This window comes from Pieris brassicae, chromosome 6 (genome assembly GCF_905147105.1).
Source record: "Pieris brassicae chromosome 6, ilPieBrab1.1, whole genome shotgun sequence".
Lineage (NCBI taxonomy): Eukaryota > Metazoa > Arthropoda > Insecta > Lepidoptera > Pieridae > Pieris > Pieris brassicae.
The window spans coordinates 6,875,373-6,898,619 of record NC_059670.1 but is presented as its reverse complement, the minus strand read 5'-3'; the positions used below and the strand labels follow the sequence as shown (position 1 = coordinate 6,898,619).

Here is a 23,247-nt window from a genome sequence, read left to right as displayed (position 1 = left end):
CATAGGTCCCAACCCGCGCCTGTTGCATTTTATGAATTAGACTATGTTGGCGTCGTCAAGGATAAGGTTATAAAGTTCATCATTGAAACGTATACGCCAAACACCATTGTCGCAAACCGGGTTAAAAATTCTTAAACAAACAGATGTTTCATTACCAATAACCACGGGGTTTAATAGATTTAATTTTTTGTTTAAGTTTGAGATTCACTGCCCTTTGGCAGACCGTAAAATATATCCACAACCTTTTATCATAAATGCTCTTTGAATTATTAAAAACAATTTAATTTAATTATCATTGGTAATATTTATGTCGGTTCAATAAGAAATAAAAAAATATTTCAAAAGTGTAAACTCCAATGGCAACACTTTCGGACTAATCCTCTTAGCCCAGTTAACACAAAAGGATTACTATAAGACCTCCCTGTGAATATAATTTATTTTACCCGATTCATGGAAACTCCAATAATTATATTATTATGGTACAATAATACTAATACAATAATATGGTAAAATAAATGGCGGAATTATTAGGAATTTTGTTTTTATGAGTCCTCAAATTCAATTTTATTTTGTTAAGTTCGTTTAAATAATAATTGAGGCTCCGATACTCCAGTTTAAACATTTGCTTATTTTTTGAGTGCATATAATCTATGTATTTTAAAACCTATTTTCCCTTTTTCTATTTAACTAATTAAAATGCTTAGTTTTAGAATCCCCTCAAATTACCTATAAAGTACAGTATTTTGCGTGAACTCCGTAGCAATAATATCACGCAATGCTCGAACGATAAGCCAACACGACGCCATTGTGGAAATTAACATCAACAATAATTATTATAATTAAACTTTACTTTTATTTATTACTGTCAGCATTCCGGATTATTCCGGCTTTACACGAGTCATATAACCTAACATTAGTTAAGTTATATATCCTACTAATATTATTAACGCGAATGTTTGTAAGTATGGATGTATATGTGTTACTCTATGACATAAAATGGACTTCACTACTGAATGGTTTTACAATAATATACATAGCTCACATCAGAATTAGACATAGGCTTCAATTTATAAATTGAAATTGAAAAAGATATTGTGTGAATTGTCCAAAATAACAAGTACGTAGGAAAAGATCTACTACCATCTGTTAGCTATTAGAGTTACACATATGTAAGAGATACTGGGTTCTACAAGAGGACATTGAAAACCCAATTACGACATTATACCAATTGAGGCCAAAAAGAAGATATTTAATACATAACCTGCCATGACTTACCAATGTCAGACTTGGATTTGCACAAACAAAAATATTCAATCACTAGAAACTTGTCAACACCGAATGGAAGAAGTATACTTACATAACTAACTAACTAAACACGGGGTTGTCCCGTCCGATAGAGGAGCAAAACATTATGCCCCGACTTCCGAGTGCTATGCGGTAAAAAAAAACGATCTTCAAGTGCCTCGAGGCGCGAAATTCAAGTACAGATACCGGCAAACTTCTTGAGTATTAATCAAGGAAGTGGGGGAAAGGTTGCGCATCGTACACAGCGCGGCACACAAACCTCAACTGATTTACCAATCACGCGATCAACACGTCACTCTCTCGCCGCCCAGTGATACCTACTAATCGCTTCTGCGCAGGCAAGGACATTTGTTTAAGATGTTTGCCGGTATCTGTACTACACGATGAATTCCAATTATGTTTTGAGTGAATGAATTAGTTAACTAACATTATTTTAATTTACCTTATGTAATTAAGAATCAAAGAATTCAAAAGTATTAAGTTAAAAAAATCGTTTTCTTTTTTAAATTTGGGTTGTTACGCGAATCCCCTGCGAGAGTGTGGCCCCGGGCGATTACCCTGTTCGCCACCCCTTAAGGCCTGCTTGCCTGTTAGTTTTAGTTAATAATTAGAATTGCACCCTAGAAGCTAAAATGAGTCCTTTAGTTTTTCGCACACTCATAAATTGTAACATAACGATTCTCGTTTCCGATCATGTTCAATAGATCGACTACACTTATATTCTTTATAGGAAACATAAGTGTCACTTAGATTATTAGAACCCTTCAATAAGTCAAGTTAGTTTTTTGTTAATCTAGCGTCGCGATCCCACTGCCACTAATTTTATTAGTTATATGCTCAAGTTTTTATCGATTAAGGCCAGTTGACACCCAGCTTCAAACAAGAAATTTACATTTGATCATCCTTCCAACAGCCGCCACCGAACTTAACTCACGACTGGACTCTTTTTTGTTTTGAATTAGTTCATTACTTAGGAACATTCTAAAAAAAGGCATTCTAATGAAGTTAGAATAGTAAGTAGTTTTTGACGTTATTCATTTCAAATATAGAAATCTTTTGTCTTTTTCTGGATTAAGTTTTTTTGTTCATATTTATCTTAAGCCGTACCCAAAACGGTACACAATGTGGTATATATTAAAGCGACTTTGAGAAACCTTGACTTTTATGTAAAATAATAATAATAATAAATTCGCGTGATTCTCATTCCATAGAGTGTATCACCTATCATGAATTTGTCATTTTATAGATTAATGGATGCATGTAGGCAACGTCAAGTTTAATGTATAATTATTGTTGTATGTTTTAATTTGCTTATTCATTATTCTTGTTCAGTTTAAGAAAATTTGTAGATTAACGCTATGACTAACTGTTAACTGTGTATGAAAAGGTTGTTTGCACATGTATGTCATAATTAAAAATGAAGCTTAAGTCAAACATTTACCGTAAATTTGAAATAATTGAAATTTTTTTGATGTTTTTTGGGCAACTCTCTGATGCTTCTTGAAAAAACATATCCATTTATTTGTCTGCAATGAAACGTTTTAAATTATACAGTAAAAACAATGATTCAATTAATATTCATTTAATATGGAAATTGTTGGAAAACACTTTACTCAACGAACATTTCTGTTTTGGTCGACTATCGAAACGAATGAACTGTTTTATTTTTGTTCGAAGCGAATAATAGTGCCAAACTATTTTAGATTAGCATATTTATTGACTAGTATCATATGTCACATTGATCCGTTTATGTCATCAACTCTTTTTAGTTGTGATTTCAAAACTACGAAACACTAAGGACAAAATAAATAATTCCTTGAAGTGAATTTATCGGCAACATCTATCTGGCTGGAATGCAATAAACTCAAAAACTACTCGACGGATATATGGTTGAAAAAGTTATAAGGTTTTTATGGTTTAGTGTGCAGTGTTGGCTTGGGCGTGCGCCTCTTAACTGTGATATCGTGCGTTCGAACCAAGGTTGAGTGCCAATAGATTTTACTCCTATACGCTTCTCAAAAATCACCGTCATGTATCAGAACACTGAGGACAAGACGAAGTTTTGTAGCGCAACTGCTTTTTTTGTTTTTATGACTAAAAATAACGATTATTGTTCGAATAGGTCGCATAAAATCTTGCTAAAATACACAAAACCCACGCAGACAAAGCTGCGAAAGCTAGAGATAATTATTTTGTTTCATTTGGAATTTATAATTTACCTTAAATTATATTCATGTTAGATGTAAACTTAAGGCCCATTTAGATGGAGAGAGTTTCTCGTCTCGAAGGTACGATTATCGAAATAATATTAAAAAAGTTTCTTCGTCAAAACATTGACACCTCTCGCTCTTCCACTTTGGCCACAATTGCCTCGCAATGGAAAATTTATTGTGTCCGACCAAATAGAATTTCAAAAGCAATAATCGTAATTCGAGGTTTAGGTCCAGTTGCTACCATGAGTGCAGTACATAAGGGTGTTTTAATTATATCTGCTCTTCTAAGACAATAATTAATTAAACGGAAACGGAAAAAAAGATGTTGGGTTTATTTTCATTTTCCGTGTTCCACAAACACTCATAACTTCTATAAAGTTCAATGAACTTAATATCGACAGCGCCTAGTAATCACTAAACTCGAATGAAATACCTAGCACTAAAAACCAGACCAACCAAAAAAAGTTTTAAACCGATTTGTACGATACTTGTATGAACATAAAAAAATGTCATACGAGATCGTGTTTATACTAGTCAAGATTCTCGTAAGTAAGAATCTTACTAAAATGTCGATGTGTAAACAGATGCAAGAAATTATCGCCTACCGATAAATCACTGGTAAATCTCGTATGACAATCGTAGGTGAGAATTTAGTTCCTGCCTGTATGTAAACATTTTGATACGATAATGCTGTGGCGATTATTGCTCACATTGCCAAAACGTGCGAGAAACTCTCTTCGTCTAAATGGGCCTTTTGACCCGGCAATAGCCTTGCTTGTCAAGAGATTGTTCTAAACCACAACGTTCTCTCGATACCAATAGCAAACATGATGATAAACAATATACAATTGTTGTTTATAGTTACAGCAGGTCAATACTTAGCGGCAGTAAATTTTAATACTGTTATATTGACTAACACTAATTGCCCTTAAAGTCTTAAATCTTAGTTTAAAGCCTTAAATTATGATACATAATGTATATTTATAACTTTAATAGTTTTATAGTTTCACCCGTTTCTTATCAGTTTATATAGTTATGATTTAATAAAGCCTTTAATAAAATAATTATCTCTTTATATATTCTCGTGTCACAATGGTTGTTCCTATACTCCTCCAAACGGCTCAACCGACTCTTATGATTTTTTTAATAATATTTAGTAAATCTGAGAATGGGCTACTATGTATCATTCAAACCCTTAAGTGCTTATCACTTGTCCTGGGTGTCACTGGGTGTCCATCCCAAATTTAATTTGTATTTTTTTAGACGAAATTTTTTGTTTTTATTTTTTTATGATACAACATCCAAAAATACATATTATCCTTAGTTCCCCTTTACGATCAAACCCTTTTTTTATTATAGTAGATAGTTATTCTTATTGAACTAAAAAAATGATTCCTATAAATAATGTACATGGCAAAATGACGTAAGCCGGGGCTCTAGCATCCCCGGCTTACGTACGTTACTTACGTAGTCATGTCTATAAATTGATCAACGCTTTATCCTCAGATATTTTTTTATTTTTAGGCAAGTAGCAGTCAGGCTTGTGACGCCTTCAGCCGACGACTTTTGGGTCCTAAACATTCCTCACGATCACAAATGAGCATATCTAATTTGTATAATGCTTACGACAACAGTACTTTTTCATATAAGTTAAATAAAATGCGAAATAAATTTTAATTAACGATCTTCAACGCTAACCCCATTTGTTATGAATGGACTATAGAACTGCCATGCACAGATAACAGAACTGGCTTACAGCGACTTATCTTTGATTCTTAACTTTTTAATGCTCCGATGTGGTATTTTATTATACGTCCATATTTTTTTATTTAGTTATTGCGACCCTGGGGTGGGAAGTTGAGGTTGGTGTTGGTGGGAATCGCTGATGGAGTGAGGTCAACATTGCCTAGAAAAAGCCAAAAAAAACCTTCTGCTGTGTTACGTAGTGGAACACTAGTATAAGCAGAACCCCGACCAGTCCGAGTCATCCACGTCCTAGTCGTCCACCCTGGGACCTACTGCAGCCACGCTCACGCGTGCCCACTACCTAGAGCTGCAGATGAGCTGAGGATGCAGGGCAAAAGGCGAATATTCTGCGCCTTAAAACAGAATCCACTCACTAGGGAGGTAACCCGTATAAAACCGAGCATGTCTGGATGCTCTAAAGTGGCAGCCCCACTATCAGACTAGGGCACAGTGGGTTAATCTCCTGCTTGCCTGAAAAACCAACGATTCAAGAAACCGAAACAGTGAGAAACCGGACCGATCTTTTACCGACGACCTTTGGCATTAAATCACGGACACGAATTGCTTTTTGGAATATAAAAACGCTAAGTAACGACAAAGCGTTCAACAATTTGTTTACCTCGGAAGCGTCGTGTCTGAAACTGGAGGTACAGAAGAGGACATCACTTCGCGCATTGCCAAGGCCAGAGCAACCTTTGCACAACTTCGGCCTATATGGCAGTCACGGATGTTGACGCGTCGAATCAAGGTTAAAATATTCGGATCCAACGTCAAATCTGTGCTGCTCTATGGGTGTGAAACGTGGAAGGTCACCAAACACATCTCGCACCGACTCCAAGTCTTCGTTAACCGCTGTCTTCGCCGTATTCTGAACATCTACTGGCCTGAAAAGATCTCTAACGAGCAACTTTGGGAGCGCTGTCGAGAAACCCCGATCAGCCAGCAGATCAAGCGACGCAAATGGAATTGGATAGGCCATACACTCCGAAGGGATCTCAATCATATTCCCAAGCAGGCGCTTGATTGGAATCCGCAAGGAAAGCGGAAGCGTGGCCGTCCCAAACAAACCTGGCGCCGAACAGTTGCGGACGAGGCAAAGAGAGCCGGAAAGACTTGGAGCGAGGTGAAACACGAGGCTCAAGACCGAACGCGATGGAGACTCACTGTGGACGCCCTCTGCCCCACCTAGGGGTTATAGGACATTAAGTCAAAGTAAGTATGTCAATCGATAAATTTAAAGGAAGGCTAATGTAGGTACCGTGACAAAATTAAACAGTCATAATTTATAGTTTTTACATAATTTGTGTGAACTGAACTGAAGCAACAACACTAATTTGATACGAAAAGCAGGTACTTCACAAAAACATTCATATAATGACATAAGTAGAGAAATGACATAATAAAAGGTTGAAATTTCTCAGTCTTATCATTTTACTCATCAGACTGTGCAAAAATAATATAGAGATTTATTCAGAGGAAATCGAATATCTGTATACATCGAAAGTGTCATTTTCACACTCAGATATATACATTTCAGACCCGTTTCTACATTTAATATCCACATTTCACACACACAACAAAGTTGTGTTGTGTTGAAGTGTGTGAAAGTGTTGAAACAAGGATTTCGAATCCGTTACTAATACGAATAACCATTTTTTTTTTACAAAATATACTTATGAATGCCCATTATTTCGCTAAATTTAAAAGTTTCTATACTGAAATAGGTGGTTCACTCAATGAGTGTAGCAGGATGACCTCTAATAGGCAACGATGGCGAAACGTCGTGAAGCGCATCACATCTGCCCCTTCTAATACCACTACTACATAGCGATCACGACCGCTCTATCAAGATTGTACCGGATAAGAAGAAGAAGAAGAAACTGACATTTAAAACATAGTTATTGGCGAAACCGTTACTACACAAGTTGTCATCTAGGACTTACGGAATCGACTTAAAAGTTTATAAATAGTGTAACTATTTGTTTAGCTACGGCAGATGTTGACATTCATGTTAATTATTTACTTATATACATTTAATAAAATGTGTTTTTTTTGTTAAGTCGCAGTTTTTAACTTTAAATGTAATGCTTTAAATTTAAAGATGTAGTACAACAATAATTTTTCATCCCGTTTACGCCGAAATATTCCAATTGGATGTCCCTAAGGGTACAATTGAAACCATTGTACTAATCTTGACTAAAATTATCAGAATGGAAAAACTTAAGGTAAGTTTGATTCAAAATAACAATTCCACAATACTACGCGATTTCATATTATAATAACATTTTGAAATAATCACTATTGAACTTAAACTATATTAATAATTCTTATTCACTGGTTCAGGATGCTGATTGTTACAGTTTTTGATTTAAATTAATGCTAGGGGAATAACAGTTTGAGTAGAATTTAATATATTGATTTAAATTAATATTTTACATTGACCTGTGCATAAAATACTAGAAAACTAGAATACTATAAATTAATAGAAAACATTAAATTATATGACCTTAAAAACCGACCATTTAACAAACAATCTCAAAAATATCTCTTATTAGTTACTCAGGTAAATTATTCCTCCTGTAAAGTTTAGTTATTTTGTTTACTAACGGTTTCAAAATCAAGGCACGATTTGTAGGTTTACATAACTTATTGGTAGTGTAACTAAAGCAAAATGGAGTTACAATGTATTAAAAAATAATATGACATTCGCTATACGAGTGTATTTATATAATTAATTATAACGTGAGCATATATATATTCAACTATACGTGTTTGATATTTGTTTTACTAACTGCGGGGCGGAGCGGATAAATTACAGTCTTGAAATTTATTTGTATACCCGTTTTTAAACATTAACAAGGTTTGTCAATAAAAAGGTTTATAGGCCAAATTATAGCAAGTTGTGTGAGTAAAAGAATTCGTAATACTAGTTTCAAAATAATTTCAACTAATGGAATTTAATCTGAAACTGTAACATTATTAATATAATTTGACGTTTTGTGTAGTCTGCAGCAATCGTGATCAGCAAGAGACTGGGTAGTATTTGCTTAAGCTAACGAATCAATAATATTATTCATAGTAATCTATTTTATGGTACCACAACTGGTTGATGACGTGGGCCAGTAATGGGTGGGTCCCATAAACATAATTGTATTGAGCTTAAATTAAGGAACTTACATTATGGAACTGATACTGAATTGTGTCTGCAAATGCCCTAGATTACAGGAACTAAGTGGGTTTTTTAAAAGAAAATAAATTATCTACCTTCAAAATAAATAACATTCCATCGTGTCTTCACAGAAAGAAAATTCAAGATTTTCTTTCGTAAACTCGATATTACTGTCAGCGAACCACTGACAAAGAAAACAGAAATGAAAACAATTACACAGCTTTTCTTAGAAATTAAAAATATTTCGTTTAAGTTTCTAGGTGTGAATCCATTAACATGATTTTCTTTACTTACTGCATAGCAGAATAACTTTTTCTAAAAATATGTTTTACTTTATACAACATCATTTTTTTCTTTAGATTTCGGAACCCTTACTAAGTTATTTTAAGAAAAAGACACAGGAAGAGTCCGGTTTCCCCGCTATTACATAGCAAACAAAACACTATTCACTTTATAACAATAACTGTACAAGTTTAATAGATTATCTAGTTATTGTACAACACAGAGGTTTACCTGAAAAATATAAATTGTCGCTATGTATAGGTATCGTTCAGCAGAGCTAATTATAAAGATAACTGAGTTAAACGAACTTAGCTAAAGCGTATGGAGAATATTTTAGTCGCTAAAAGAAATATTTGCAATTTGCCCTTTCGGATCACTTAATATCGTGGACAAGAATAATCACCAATAACCAGCCATGATATGGAGAGAAAAGAGGTAGACAGTAGTAGTCAGGTGATGGAGGGCCTGGAAGGCATAAAACAGCCTCAGCTCCGGCCAAGGCAATTTTTGCCGCGCACCACCGCTATGTGGAACCAGCTGCCAACTAAAGTATTTCCGAACCAATTTAACTTAGGGTCCTTCAAGAAAAGATCGTACCAATTGTTAAAAGGCCGTCAACGCACTTGCGAGCCCTCTGGCATTGAGAGTGTCCCCATGGAGCAGCGGTATCACTTAACAAGTTAGCCTCTGTTCTATAAAAATATAGAAATTTAGGAGGGGCTTTGATATTGTCCAATGAATAAACTTACTTTTTAGTCACAACAGAACGGCAACCCTAAAAGAGCTAAACAATCAGTGTTTTTATGGTTAAGAAAAAATAAGAAATACAAAGCTTAACTGTGCTATTATATAGATTCATTTCAAATTTCCTAATATAATTCGATATATATGCGTTTTAAAGCCCGCTTTACGACTCCATGAATCAAGGCGTAATGACCTTCAAGATGGGGCCATGGCTACAGTTCTGAGATAGATTCTTAAATATGGTATAATATATTTTATTTTGTACATTATAATATGTTTGACGGTTATAAACGAGATCTGATTTTAAAAACTCCAAAGTTTTTTTGTTTGCTGTCTGGATCGTGGGACTGGATCAGTCGTGATTATCACTAAAACCTTATTAGAATAAATGGACGCTGTGATATACTCTACTATTACTGATAGGCTTGTTCAAGTAGTTATCATTATCACTCCCTTACAATACTTATAAAGAGAAGGTACAAAGAACAGTGTCACTTACTGAGTATTAATAAATACTTTAAACTGAATGACTTTTCTTAATCTGGATGCAAATTGGTTAATATAGGTTGGTTAAACTAGTGTTATTTTAAATTAACATTCTTTGTTTGAAAAATAAATTCTTCATATTCTTTGACTTAACTTAACTTTTTACAACATTCGCTTCACATTGACATCTTAACACAATATTATTAAAAACTAATGATTAAGTTTCAGTTAATTTTATATATAATACAACATAGCCAGTAAACCAAAGTTCAGAGAGAAATCTGAAAATACAGTAAAGATAAAGGACATGAGATAGTTTTGAAGAGCATTAAAGTTAGATCGAATCTTAAGAATCGAGATGCGCTCAACAACACTTATCACCTTCTTAACAATATAATATAGCTCCATTATTCTTTAGGTAGGTCTCCAAGAACATAAAATTATGGTTTGTTGATGTAATTGATACTTAGGTTAATATCTTCAAGGTTCAAATTGTTCTGTTTCATTAGTTTCCATAATTACTGTTTTAAAACATTTATCCTCTTTATATACAAAGATGCGTGTATCAGCTACATTCAAATTACTTACGAAATTACATATAAAAAGGGAAAACTTAAAATACTTTATGTTGGTTCTAAACTTGTTTTTAAGCTAATAGTGTAGTTATTATAAAATATTCCATTAGTTAATTGAACGCTACAGTCAACCTACTCTTGCTATAATTACATTATAAGTACCTACTAGAAGCCATAGTCGGAAAATATCTTAGTTTAAAATGCTCAAACTTTTTATTACATGAATGAAAATAGTTTTAATTTCATCAGATTAGACGGAAAATTTAGATTTTTCATTAATTGACCTTTTTTAATCTTAATTTATTGTGGTTTTAAATTTAATATATATAATATCAATGGCACTACAACCTTTTTCGGTCTGGGCCTCAGATTTCTGTATCTCTTTTATGATCATTTGTTAATCGAATAGGCAAGTAGGAGATCAGCCTACTGTGCCTGACGCACGCCGTCGACTTTATGGGTCTAAGGCAAGCCGGTTTCCTCACGATGTTTTCCTTCACCGTTCGAGCTAATGTTAATAGAAAGCAAATAGAAAGAAAGTCCAAAGAGAGTCGCACGCTGAAACCACTAGGCCAACTCTACTCTTTAAATTTAAGTGATTCTTTTAAACTTTTTTCATAGGCACTTTACAGTTTGTGTAATCACGGGTTAAATTAGGAACGAATATATTTCTATACTTTATTAATAATTTATTAGGTTCACGCTGAATTATTCAGCTGATAAATAAACGTTCATGATGGTATCATTCAATATTATTACTGTTTAAGCATAAATACTATCAATTTATCGTATAATCAGTTTTTTTTATATAGTCCATAATCCATCCATAATCCGATAATTACACTAGATTCATTCTTGCGAAGTCAATTGTCATATTAAATCAAATGTCATTTTTAATCGATTGACATGTTAATTCAGCCATGATCTACATTCATATTTTTTGATTATGCAATCTCAACTGAAAGGATTACATCCATATTGCTAGAATTAAAAATAAAGCTGCAAATGATAAGTGGACAACAAAAGTATATCGCGACGAATTAATTGGACAAACCATGATGAAATATTCTGGACGAAAGCCAGCCTGGAGAGTGACCTTATTAACGCATAATAATATTATCGCCATCTTCACATAATAAACCTCAATCGACCTAAAGAGATATAGAGATAGACATTTTATTCTTCAATTAATGTTCGATAACTTGATAACAAAGTTTTAGAATCCCTATCTAGCCCCTTGCTTGGTAAAAGAAGATCCCGTGGTATGTATGTGATTTTTTTAAAAGTTTAAATATTAATCTTTTCGCTATATGAGTTGGCCAGTATTTTCGTTAACAAACACAAATATAATCTCAAGTTAGTTAAATAATTTCTCTGTGAATTTTAACTGACAGAGCTCAAGACTAGCGTGCCTAAAAATATATCGTGACGTGTCGTGTATTATACTAAAACCGCGAAATACTTGTTCAGACAATTTAACAGCGCCAATTAGCATTGCATTGTTAATGTGTAGCATGTGTATTGAACTCTGTTATTCAATTAAATTAGAGAATAAATTAAACATTTAATTACAATTTGCACCGGGAATCGAACCCAATTCCCCAAGCGTCATGGTTAGTTAAGTATTCTCAGATGTACCTGACAAGCCAATAGTTATAATTAACAATCTAGAAAGTAAACCTAAAATTTCGAATGGGCAGAATATGATAAAAATGTATTTTCTGGATCTAATCAATATACTAAAATTAATTGAACTTGGTTCAATAGTGTAAGCGTGTACGCGTAACAAAGAGTAGACGGTAGACGGTATTTTTTTAGTGTTATTAGCTCTATTTTCGTTATGTTAGTAGATTTCACCACTTAATACGATAGGCCAAGTTTGTCGCGTTTGATATGTATAAGTGGCGCCAATTCCTCACATGATGTATTACACTACTTTACATATTTTCTGGGGGAAATTTACGTACGAATTACTTCAACGTTTTTATTAAATTTTTCCCTTATTTTAGTTTGTCACGCTCCAATCATTTAATGCACAGTTATTATTGTAAATTTATAAGTATAGCAAAACTTATAAATTCACCATTTTAGACGTAGACTTTAGATACTTTGGTATTTGCATGAAAAAGACAGCAAATCTCGATACGCTCACACATCTGACGAAAAAGTCTCAATGAATTTGGCGCAATGCCAATTTTTACGAGGTCACAAAGTATTTACTTATTATCGGTATGACTTTAATTTAAAAAGGCCTTTCCTTCTCTAGAGTACAATAATATTTCATTAGCCTCACTTTCATAGGAAAATAAATCTCGTGAAGAAACCTTAAAATTGCTTTTGAAATTATATTGTCGAAACAATTGGCTCCATCTTTGTTTTGCGTATTTTCGTTTAAAGCTGAAATAACTGTTTACATTTATATGAAAATATATTGTTTCTATTTGTTTTTTATGTAATAGCAGGCAAACGGGCAAGAGGCTCACCTGATGTGAAGCGATACCGCCGCCCATGGACACTCAAATTGCCAGAAGGCTCGCAAGTGCGGCCTTTCTATACACGGAAGATATATTTTAAGGGTGTTAGTTAACAGCCAAACAATTATTTTAAATTAATTATTAAAAATATAACACCCCTAACATTGTTTGTCTTTTATGACTCTTGTATGTGTATTTTTCAGTGAGGTAAAGCCGTCAATGCCCACGCAGATTTGTCCAAGTTTTCGCTGCGATTGTTAATAAATTACCGGCAAGGAACATTGGTACTCGTTTGTACTTAATAGCATATTACTGGTTATATTGGTTCGTTTCGGTTGGTGGGTAAAAATTTAATCACAGCCTACTTGATAGTTTTGAAAATAATTCCGCTGAACCAGTTTTGAACAATATTGTTAGGTTCTATCTATCATAAATCACCATCATCCCTTATCTATTATCCTTACCATTTTAAAAAAAATATATATATTCTTACATACACCTCCACGATGACAATTGTACTGCAGCTTATATATTTATTCCCTACATTCGAAGCTCGCTCTGCATCCAAGAGTATGAACATACAATTGGGATGTAGGCTTTTTATCATGAAACCCTTTTGTCTTTTGTATCGAGAGGTTATGTAAATCTGAGACGATTTGCACTTTGGCACAAATCTCAAGAGTCCAACGCTGAAAGCCATTTTTGCTTGAAAAATACTTTTTAATAGCTCCAATAAAACGTAAAGCTAACGTAAAGCTAAGTTAAATTCTTATTTAATATAAAGAAAACAAAAGACCATATCTTTTGTTTCATTTGAATCCAATACATATAAATAGGAATTATGTCACTCATATTTCGCCTAGTAAACGACTTTTATTGGAAAATTGCAACGTCCGTATGGAATGTGCCATCGGAAATACGAAAAGCATGTTACAATTCAAGTTTTCATGACACAATTTTCCTACATTTACAAAAACTATAACTATTGTCACATTATATTCTGTGGTTGCTTTATGAACTAAGCGGTAGGGCATGTCATTTGCAACCTGGAGTCGTGTATTCGAATTCCGGCTTGTAATTATTATTTGATCTAACATTTACTCGTACGGCAGAAAATCGTAAACAACCGCTATGTCAACAATAAAACGTGTGTAAGGCATTATAGGCTGATCACCGTGCTACTTTGTTAAAGTTGTAAATGTATTTTAAATTCCAACACCAAATGTCAAACTACAAGTTTGACAGCTCTCCAGACTAAATCTGAGTTTAATTTACCTACACATGATTTGAGTAACAGGTTCATTGCATATAGAAGTTTGGACACAGCTACATGTATGTAGAATTACTTGTACATTCATTTCTAGAATAAAAATGTTAAAATCAGCCTTAAACACTTGTTGGACGTCATTTGTTCTGTAACCACCCAATAAGGCAAGGAGCCCTTGCTTCTGTGTTGAAGTTTTAACCGAACCTAGGATATTACCGTATACCGCTCATAGAATAACCAGGAAACCGATGCAATATATTAAAAGAAACATAATAATATTCAAGTATAATCCTCTGAAAATAATACACCTAACCTCCTAGAAAAATATTTTCACAGCCCGCAATTCAGATTAAAACATTTCTTGCTTTAAGCAAAAGCTGTTGTTCTAATAATACGCTAACTATTTCACTTTCTGTCCACGTTATTGTAACAACAATTTAACACGAATTTTTGAGTGCTTTACAGCAAACAACCATACAGAGTATGTTATTGTTGTTATTATATACACCAAAAAAATATTCTTTAAATCTCACTTACGTTTTCCACATTCTGATACATGATGTGTATTTAGTACTAATCCGAATCCTTTTCGTGTATTTGTAAAGATTTCATTTATTATATAACATGATCAGACCTTACCAAAATTTTGAATCCTACGCGTTTCATGATATAAGCCAGCTTCCACTAGGAATTACATTTTTTACTATCTATCGGATATGTCGAAAATCATTAAAAATTGGACAGTGTATTAATAAATTCAAAAAATCGAATATAAAATATATCCATACTATATATATTGTCTTTTATTATTATCAAATCCAATTGAATTCACTTTATCGCTACTCGTATGAAGAAAACAAAAAATTGTAGGTTAAATTATAGTAATGTAATGCTCTACTAATATTTATCTCTTAAGAAATAAAAGGGCTTATTTTTTAAAATTGAAAATAAATGTAGAAATATTGAGTTAAGGCTAATTGATCAGATCAGGGACGATAATTATAACAATACTTACTCGCCATAAATATGCAGTCCACATTAGCTCGAAATATACACCACTAACATACGACAATTCACGGCATTATAAGCACAAATTATGACTCGAAGCTACTCCGTTTGAAAAAAATATTTTATTATAAAACAGACACAGATATAATTAATTCAATTTTTGAGATTCCGCTGCGACATGCTACGACAAGCAATGCTACGCGACTGACGTAGTTCGTAGCCCGTAGCTATGAATTGGAGGGAAACCTGCGCAAAGCCTTTTTTGGCATGTGGGTTAATGTCATTGTTATGTTTGTTCGCCTTGTTCCATTGAACAAATAAATGGCTTACTCCTAGTGAGCAAAATGTGTATTTTCCTTAAAACAATCAATTTATTACAATACCAATGATTTATTAGAATTTTACACATCTATTACAAAGAGAAAAATAAAATATATATTTATAAGTTATATAAAGTATTTTGTTACTTAAATGAGGAAACCAATAAAAATAGGCCTCTTTTTAATAAAAACATTTAATATTACTATAAAAATATTGTCTTATACATTCAATTTACTATTTATTCTTTCAAAAGTAGCAATTATATCCTTACTACTTTTTGGTGTTATAGTAGGCCTCGATGTATTTACCAACAATTATAGCAGGACGTTTTTGCCACTGGCTAAGTGTCTGTGCGTCAGGTGTAACCTGAAGAAGATATAAATTAATTTGAAATTAAAACGCATTGAAAAGTTAACGATACATTTTTGTATAGATTACTAAAGAAACACTTCGTATTAGAGGTAACCGAAAGAGTTAACATGCATCGTTAGAATATAATATATATAGTAAGCCTATATATAGCATATAGCAGTATACGACATTGCACTCATATCACCTCGATGTCCGTATTTCCACAACTCAGCGTTCTAAGGAAGTTTTTCCGCGCTTCACCTCTATATTTCCAATTCCAATGAACCAATTCGACATAGGATCCTTCAAGTAAAGCTACCAATTCTTAATCGTCCGGCAACGCACTTCTGAGCCCTCTGGCAATCTGGGCATGGGCGGCGGTATCACTTAACATCAGTTGGCTTAACTGATGTTAAGTGATAACGCCCATAAACTTCCACAGACGGTTCCACATAACAGTGGTGCGCAGCAAAAACTGCCTTGACGTCCGGTAATGAAACTCAGCTGCAGGTATTTGTAGGGGAATAAATAGATTATACCAACCTGGTCTCCGAGCAAACGATCAAGGAAAGTTACGCATAGATCCGCTGCCCGTAGTCCAGCTTCTTTAGTAATAGCAGCAAAGGCTGTAGCTTCCATTTCAAGGTTCTTTACACCCAAGCCGACAAGAGTCTGTAGGAAATCCATTTTATCCGACTCTGTGTAGTCACAGAATGCGCCGTCGGTTCTTCCCTCACCTGGTTAATCAATAACACTTTTTTTATTCACTGATTGTATTAAAATAATGACATCAGATGTCAAAATATAATTAGGATTTAATTTAAGCTAACGATCCATAATTTCTATCACGAATGCTTGCTGTCACGAAAAAAGCTTCTATAATTATATTAAAAGGCAAATAAGAAAGAGATAGTTTGTTATCAACTGTATCAGTTATTATTAGTTAAGGGAAAGATTTCATACACAGATTTGTGAGTTATTTGTATGTGTTAAAATGTGTGAACTAAAAAGGTCCCTCTACACGTATTTTTCTTTCTGCATTTTTTCCTTTCTCATACGCAAGTATTATTTGCGCATCTGTTAGGCTAAAGCCTAAATTCAAACTGCGTTTCTCAACGATTAGGCCTAAAGATTCAATGGAAATGAAGTTTACTTACCTCTATAAAAATCGTTGGCTGCCATTGTTCCTCCTACGTACGTGCTAAAATCTTCATGAGACGCAATAGAATATAGTTCTTGGTTTAACCGCTGATCAAAAATCGCGGGGAATGTTTTAGTCTTCCCCAATATGGGCTATAAAATTAATTTTATTCGACTGTAATTACATAATGTAAGGCTCATAGTGACATTAGCATACATGATAAGATACGCATAATGCACGTTTTTAGAACAAAATCTTAGATTGCATATATTAAAATTAAACATCACATGTAATCCTTACCAAGTCATATATCTTTTCCAAGGTCCCATTCATACCCCATGAAGAAATAACAACGGACCCTGCTGAAATCCCCATTCCACCACTGGTACCCAATCTGAAGAAAATAGGGTCCTTTGCTTTCGCGTAAAAGAGCATTTTCAATACTTCCTCCAACACTACTGTCATCGACGGGATACCGATACCGTGCTGTAAATTTTACACACAAAATAATGCATAACTTTTAGGCTTTTTAGACATTTTAATTATTTCATAAGTTCATTTTCAGCATAACTTAAATCTATATAAACAAAAAGTAATAGCAAAATATGTTGCTAAGTGTAAGACTTCTGGACCAATTTGAGTATATTTTTATTATTCGTTTAACTATGAGGAATGTTTTTATAAAGAAAAAAATTGAAAAAAGATTATAATAGCGTAGCAATATAGGTATATAGCTACTAAAAAAAGGTAAGGTAAGGTAAAAAGTAAAAAAAACAAAGGCGGAAACGAAATTCACGGGGGCCGATAGTAATTAATATATGTAAAATAATAATCAGTACACGTTTTTATACGGTTATTCTCCTTAATATAAATATACTTAATATTATGTGTTCTAACTTGGTTCCTATGTCTTCTTCCCCTCTATTGATTCATTATTTTAAACAAGCTCTAGACAGGTAATTAGCGACAATTGGAACGATGACATCACCAGTCATATTACCTAATGGGTCATTGCGTCCGATAAATAGTATCGAGTAGTAATGACTCATTACCAAGGGCAAGCGTCAAGGGCATAATGCAGCACAGTTGCAATGCGTTCTATAAGCAAACTTTAAATGCGATACTATCATCAAAAGAAAAATACTTACATTAACGCACAGTACTGGTCCAACTTTATACATAACGTATCTATGAGCTTGTTTGACCATATTGTTGAAGTCACACGGAATATTCAATAGTTGACTCATGTGTGCAGCTACGTCCTTCATTCTGTATTTAGTTCCTCCCATACATACAAACTAGAATTTGTTATAACAATATAAGATTATGAAGTTGCATTCTACGAGGCTTCAATGAACAATAATAAACGGCAACAAATAAATTAAGTAGGATAGTAACGTTTACTAAGTTTAATTAACTAAAGTAGGTAAACCTTTAACAGCATTCTTCAGTTCGTACTTTAGTTCCAACATATATATGTAGTTCATACATTAGTATCTGAAACTGAAGTACGAACACCGTTTGATTTGTATTCATGTACAATATACATTGATGCATTAGCGCCGAACGGCCGACATTTTCGTATTTAACGTATACGAACACTAAACTGTAGTCAAGTTCGTGCTAAGCGCTCAAGTCTATTCTAGTTAATTCATAAACTTAGACAGAGAAAAAATTGAAATAAATTTGAAACAACTCGCGTTAAACAAAAATTACTTCAAAATCATACCTTTACGTCACCAAATATTGCTGGTAGATCATGTTTCGCAGTATCAAAACCGAGATGGTATAAAATATCACAGTCAAGCTTTGATAAGTGCTTATTTGGTAGTTGTATTGACCCATCCTTATTTCTTAAATAATTCAATAGAAACTGTGTTAATTTCAATAAACTTCACAATGATTTTAGGCGATTAGAAGACACTATTATTTTGTCCTACAATAAAGTTAAAGTTCAGAGAGTGTTGCTTTACATGAACTACAATACAATAATTAAGTCTACGTAAAATTATGTTGACTTAATTATCTGATTAAGTTTATATACAGATACCGTACTTGCACTTATATTCACTACACTAGGTGTAGGTAAACTCTCTAATTAAAACCTATCGTACATTTTGATTTTAGTTTAGCACACCATATATATAAGATAAAGTTTTGGGGAATTTAAAAAATGCATGCACAATCTTTGATCCCATTTAGATCTTTGGATAATTATACTGTTATATTTAAATCTCTTAGTACTTACTTCACTTCACTTCACTTTATTTTTAATGGTGACTTAAATGGCTTTTAAATCACAGTTCCGCTAATGTCGCGTTCTAAGTCTTAACACGGTGATAGTACTTACTTAGGATATTCATATTTATCGTGTTTCCAAATCGTTTTGCAGTTGTCGTAATGTTTATTCCAACCATCTTGAGTAGGCAATATAAAGTCACACGTACAATTCATCGTTAACCTAAAATGACATTTTTATTTAATATATTTTTTAATCGGCCAGTTTAATAAAAAGTTCTGTTTTATATTCTTTAAGGTACGTAATTTTATTATTTTTTTCACAACGCTGCTTTTCATACACGTACTTTATTAATAAAATACTGACAGTACAAAAACTGGATATTTTTTTATTTATTTACACTTCGTTACCTTATACAAAAACATACATATAAAGAAGCATGTTACGTAAGTTATTAGGCAACGGGCGGCCTTATCGCTAACAAGCGATTTGTTCCAGGCAATACCAATATCGAACAATAAAAAAGAAACACCTACAGAGAGTAATGTACAAGAAGTGCATAAATAATTAACAAAAAAGAACACAAAATAACATCTAACACTAACTTTAACTAAAATAAAGTAAAATCTAAAGAAAACCAAAAAAATTTAACGTACACGTATAAAAAAATGTATAAGCTGTAAATTGAGTATAAATATATAAGTAGCTAAATACGAGGCAGAAGAAAAATGGTCAAAAAGAAGATTTAAAAAAAATTAAAGACTGAGCTCGTCTGATATCGACTGGTAAGGAATTCCATAGCAGGATTTTTCGCACAGTAAATAGGAATAATATAATAGGTCTAGGGAACGCAAATCAAAACCACCGCCAGAGAGGAACATAAAATTATGCTTTAAGTAACTAGGAGCAATCCAATGGGTAGCCAATTATGCTTTCTTCGGAACTCTGAAATATGGTCAAATTTACGAAGTCGAAATTAAATTAGGATAGGTAATAATCTGATTAAAACATAACCACATTTATATCTGATTAAATATTTATATCTGGATAAGACACATCAGCGTAATCAATAATAGAAAGAAGGAGAAAGTGAGCAAGAGAAATTTTAGTAGAGATAGGCAAAATTGCATTACCTATTAAGTGCGTCAAAAGAAGGAAAGATCTTCCTGCTCTGTTTGTTAATATGGGGCTGTCAAGACTGGGTTCAATAGTATTGCCTTGGTTCCTGACAATGGAGGAAAATGGAACGACAGTACTATCTATAGTAATCTGGGGTAAAGTTGACCAATTTATATACGTTGCAACAATTAATATTTGCTTAAGAAATCATTTTATCCAAAACAAGTCGAGCTAGTTGCACCAGTTGCAACTCAAGAACAGCCGGATAAATTTCATTAGATTCGCTCCAAATAACTATTAAAATATCGTAAAGAATCACTTTAAAAGAAACTAGAACTGAAACAATCATGAACAAAAGATAGTGTGACATATCCTTTATAGACAATTTTTTATTTAGCATAATAAACGTATACAAAAATTTGTGGCTCAGACCTATATAAATAGGTTGTAGCGCCAGTGATTGAAGTTAACGTATAATGCAAAAGAAACCTCAACAGTAATAGTTTTATGCTGCTAAAATATATTTTTCTTGAAGAAACAAAAGTTTAGAAGGGGGTTGTTGATAAAAAAATATGAAAAAGAACACTATAATAGAAATAATAGATGTGTTATCAATTGCTTTCCTTTAAAATCTCTATACCGAGTTTGACGTTAAAGGTAGTTTGTTGGTTTCAAAACATTATATATTACTAATATGACCGTTTTTTAATTCACTTCATAAGATTAGGATTAGGAGGTTCATAGGATTAGGTTCTAATCGTGACAAATGAAAAATAACTTACGAGGGCTTAAAAACGATATCTTGATAACACGTTCACACAGTAACAAGTTGCCAACGCGACTGGTTGACTAGTGTAATGTTATCAAATTCATTCAAATAATGAGGTTTATTCATTACCACTCTATACACGTAATCTCATAAGCATTATGAGCTTATTATATATATTTTGCGAACGAAGCGAGTGTCATTGTAAGTTTTAGTATTTTTTTTAATTCAGTTAATCCATGCATCGACCATTTTACTTATACATTTCTGTAATTTCTTATATCCATCAAGATAATAATAGGTATATTAAACTAATATAATCATTTACGAAAATGTAGAGAAATACGAATTTCAAATGTTTCTATTTCAAATGTTATTTCTGTATGGTGTGCAATTATGTCGCACAACATTAACATAGCACACGTAGAGTAAGCAAGATATATAAAGAATAATTGTCTACCGAATTTAAAGCCATCGAATATTTTAGGAAATGGTTGTTTGTAAAGTACACAATGCATGCTTACATATATTACCACGAAACGGTCAAAGTCATACATGATAATAGTTTATCTATCTGAAAAAAACTATAAGTAAATTAAGAATAAGGGCTTCAATAAATTTTTCCAAAAAAACTGGTTTTTTAAACACACCGAGTCCCGATTTCGTTACCCAAAACAATATTTCTTTTGCCAGAACTCATTGCTACGACGGATGTCTTGTGTGCTACTAAGTAACGGAGATGACTAATAGATATAGATTTGGTACATAGCTAATAACGTATAGCTAGATTTAGCATACTAGATTAGAATTTATAAAAAGTATTTTTTAAATTGTGTTAGATACAATTTAAAAAGAGATTTTTAATACTAATGTGTTTAGCCTAATGATAGTAGTATAATGATAATATGGAGACATAATTATTACTTAATCGTAAATTTAATGAACCACAATTATCTTATCTATATAATATAAACACAATTATAAATATTACCAAAAGATATCAAGAACGCGATATATCTATAAACGAATTTACCTATACCTGGAGGTCTACAGCACATTTTGCCTTTCGTTTACTTTCTTCTTATTCCTAAGTTCACTTGACGTTTAGTTTTTCGTTATTTGACATAATGGTTATCGTAACAATGTCCTGCTTTTACCATGGCGCGTTTTTTGTTTTTACGAATAGAAATTACGCGATGAAAATCAGGAAAGAGACTAAGAACGACTTTGACAATATTCTGATAAGAAAATTCCCGATGAGAAATTAGTTTTAAATTAAAGACTTAGTTGAACTTTATTTAAAAATCTCTGCTAAGAAAATGATGCCTCCGAGTAAAAATAGCAGAGTGATTTATACCACTAACATGGTATGTTATATAACTATATTTCAAGAAAAACACTTTTTTAACGGTTTGAAGCTATGTAGTATTATTAAAAACTTACAATTATTTACATAATTTTGAATTTTAATTTTTTTTCCGACATTTCGCGTGCTTTTCAGCGTGCACGGTCACGGTGACACCGTTTGTATTTGAAGATTTTAATAATAATACATAGCTTCAAGCCGTTCAAAAAATGTTTTTCTTAATGTGTAAAAGCTATGTTAACAAAAGACAATACTAAGTATGGTATAGTCAATGCAACCACATATGCCAGCGATGTGTTGTGTTTAACTTAAAATGACAAATTTTCTGCCATTTTTTTACCAAAAAATATATTTTCTTGCACACAAACGGGTTTCGTTTTTAAATAGAAATAGCTTAACAGTTATATAATAAAATTCTACTATTTAAATACAATTTTTTATTACGATAATATCTTTAAATTTGTAATCAGTTTTTGGACATTTTATCGAAAATATAAGGATGTCATTGAAATAATCATTTTAATATTTTTTAATAATTCAAGAAACGAAATACATCCGCACTGTTCGGTCCCGAAGTGCTTAAGCAATAGGCTTTAATACGAAGCTCGTCACGGTTTTCGTTTCGGTCTGAAACTTTGGCGGTCGTTTTTCGTAAAAGACCTCCTGTACGATCCT

General features: G+C 32.8%; 2 protein-coding genes across 4 annotated transcripts in view; both read right to left on the bottom strand.

Annotated features, from left to right (window-relative positions):
• The window catches only part of LOC123711372 (multiple C2 and transmembrane domain-containing protein), a 73,358-nt gene extending 57,912 nt beyond the window's left edge, over window positions 1–15,446 (bottom strand). For both annotated transcript variants that reach the window (XM_045663928.1, XM_045663929.1), the window contains exon 1: window positions 15,277–15,446. The gene's annotated coding sequence lies outside the window, so the exon portion shown is untranslated. The remainder of the gene's footprint in view (window positions 1–15,276) is intronic.
• A 336-nt stretch (window positions 15,447–15,782) lies between these two features.
• LOC123711186 (uridine phosphorylase 1-like) lies at window positions 15,783–21,336 on the bottom strand. Of its 2 annotated transcripts, none has more exons than XM_045663636.1 (8): window positions 20,455–20,637; window positions 19,433–19,543; window positions 18,812–18,935; window positions 18,231–18,380; window positions 17,383–17,568; window positions 17,099–17,234; window positions 16,485–16,678; window positions 15,783–15,956 (listed from the first exon to the last, which is right to left on the bottom strand). In XM_045663636.1, exons 2-8 carry the CDS (start codon window positions 19,534–19,536, stop codon window positions 15,861–15,863), a joined length of 990 nt encoding a protein of 329 aa, XP_045519592.1. In that variant the 5' UTR covers window positions 19,537–19,543; window positions 20,455–20,637; the 3' UTR covers window positions 15,783–15,860. The 2 variants fall into 2 exon arrangements, with proteins under 2 accessions (XP_045519592.1, XP_045519591.1); XM_045663635.1 differs by lacking the exon at window positions 20,455–20,637 and adding an exon at window positions 21,223–21,336 and having other exon boundaries at window positions 15,784–15,956.
• Between the last annotated feature and the right edge of the window lie 1,911 nt (window positions 21,337–23,247).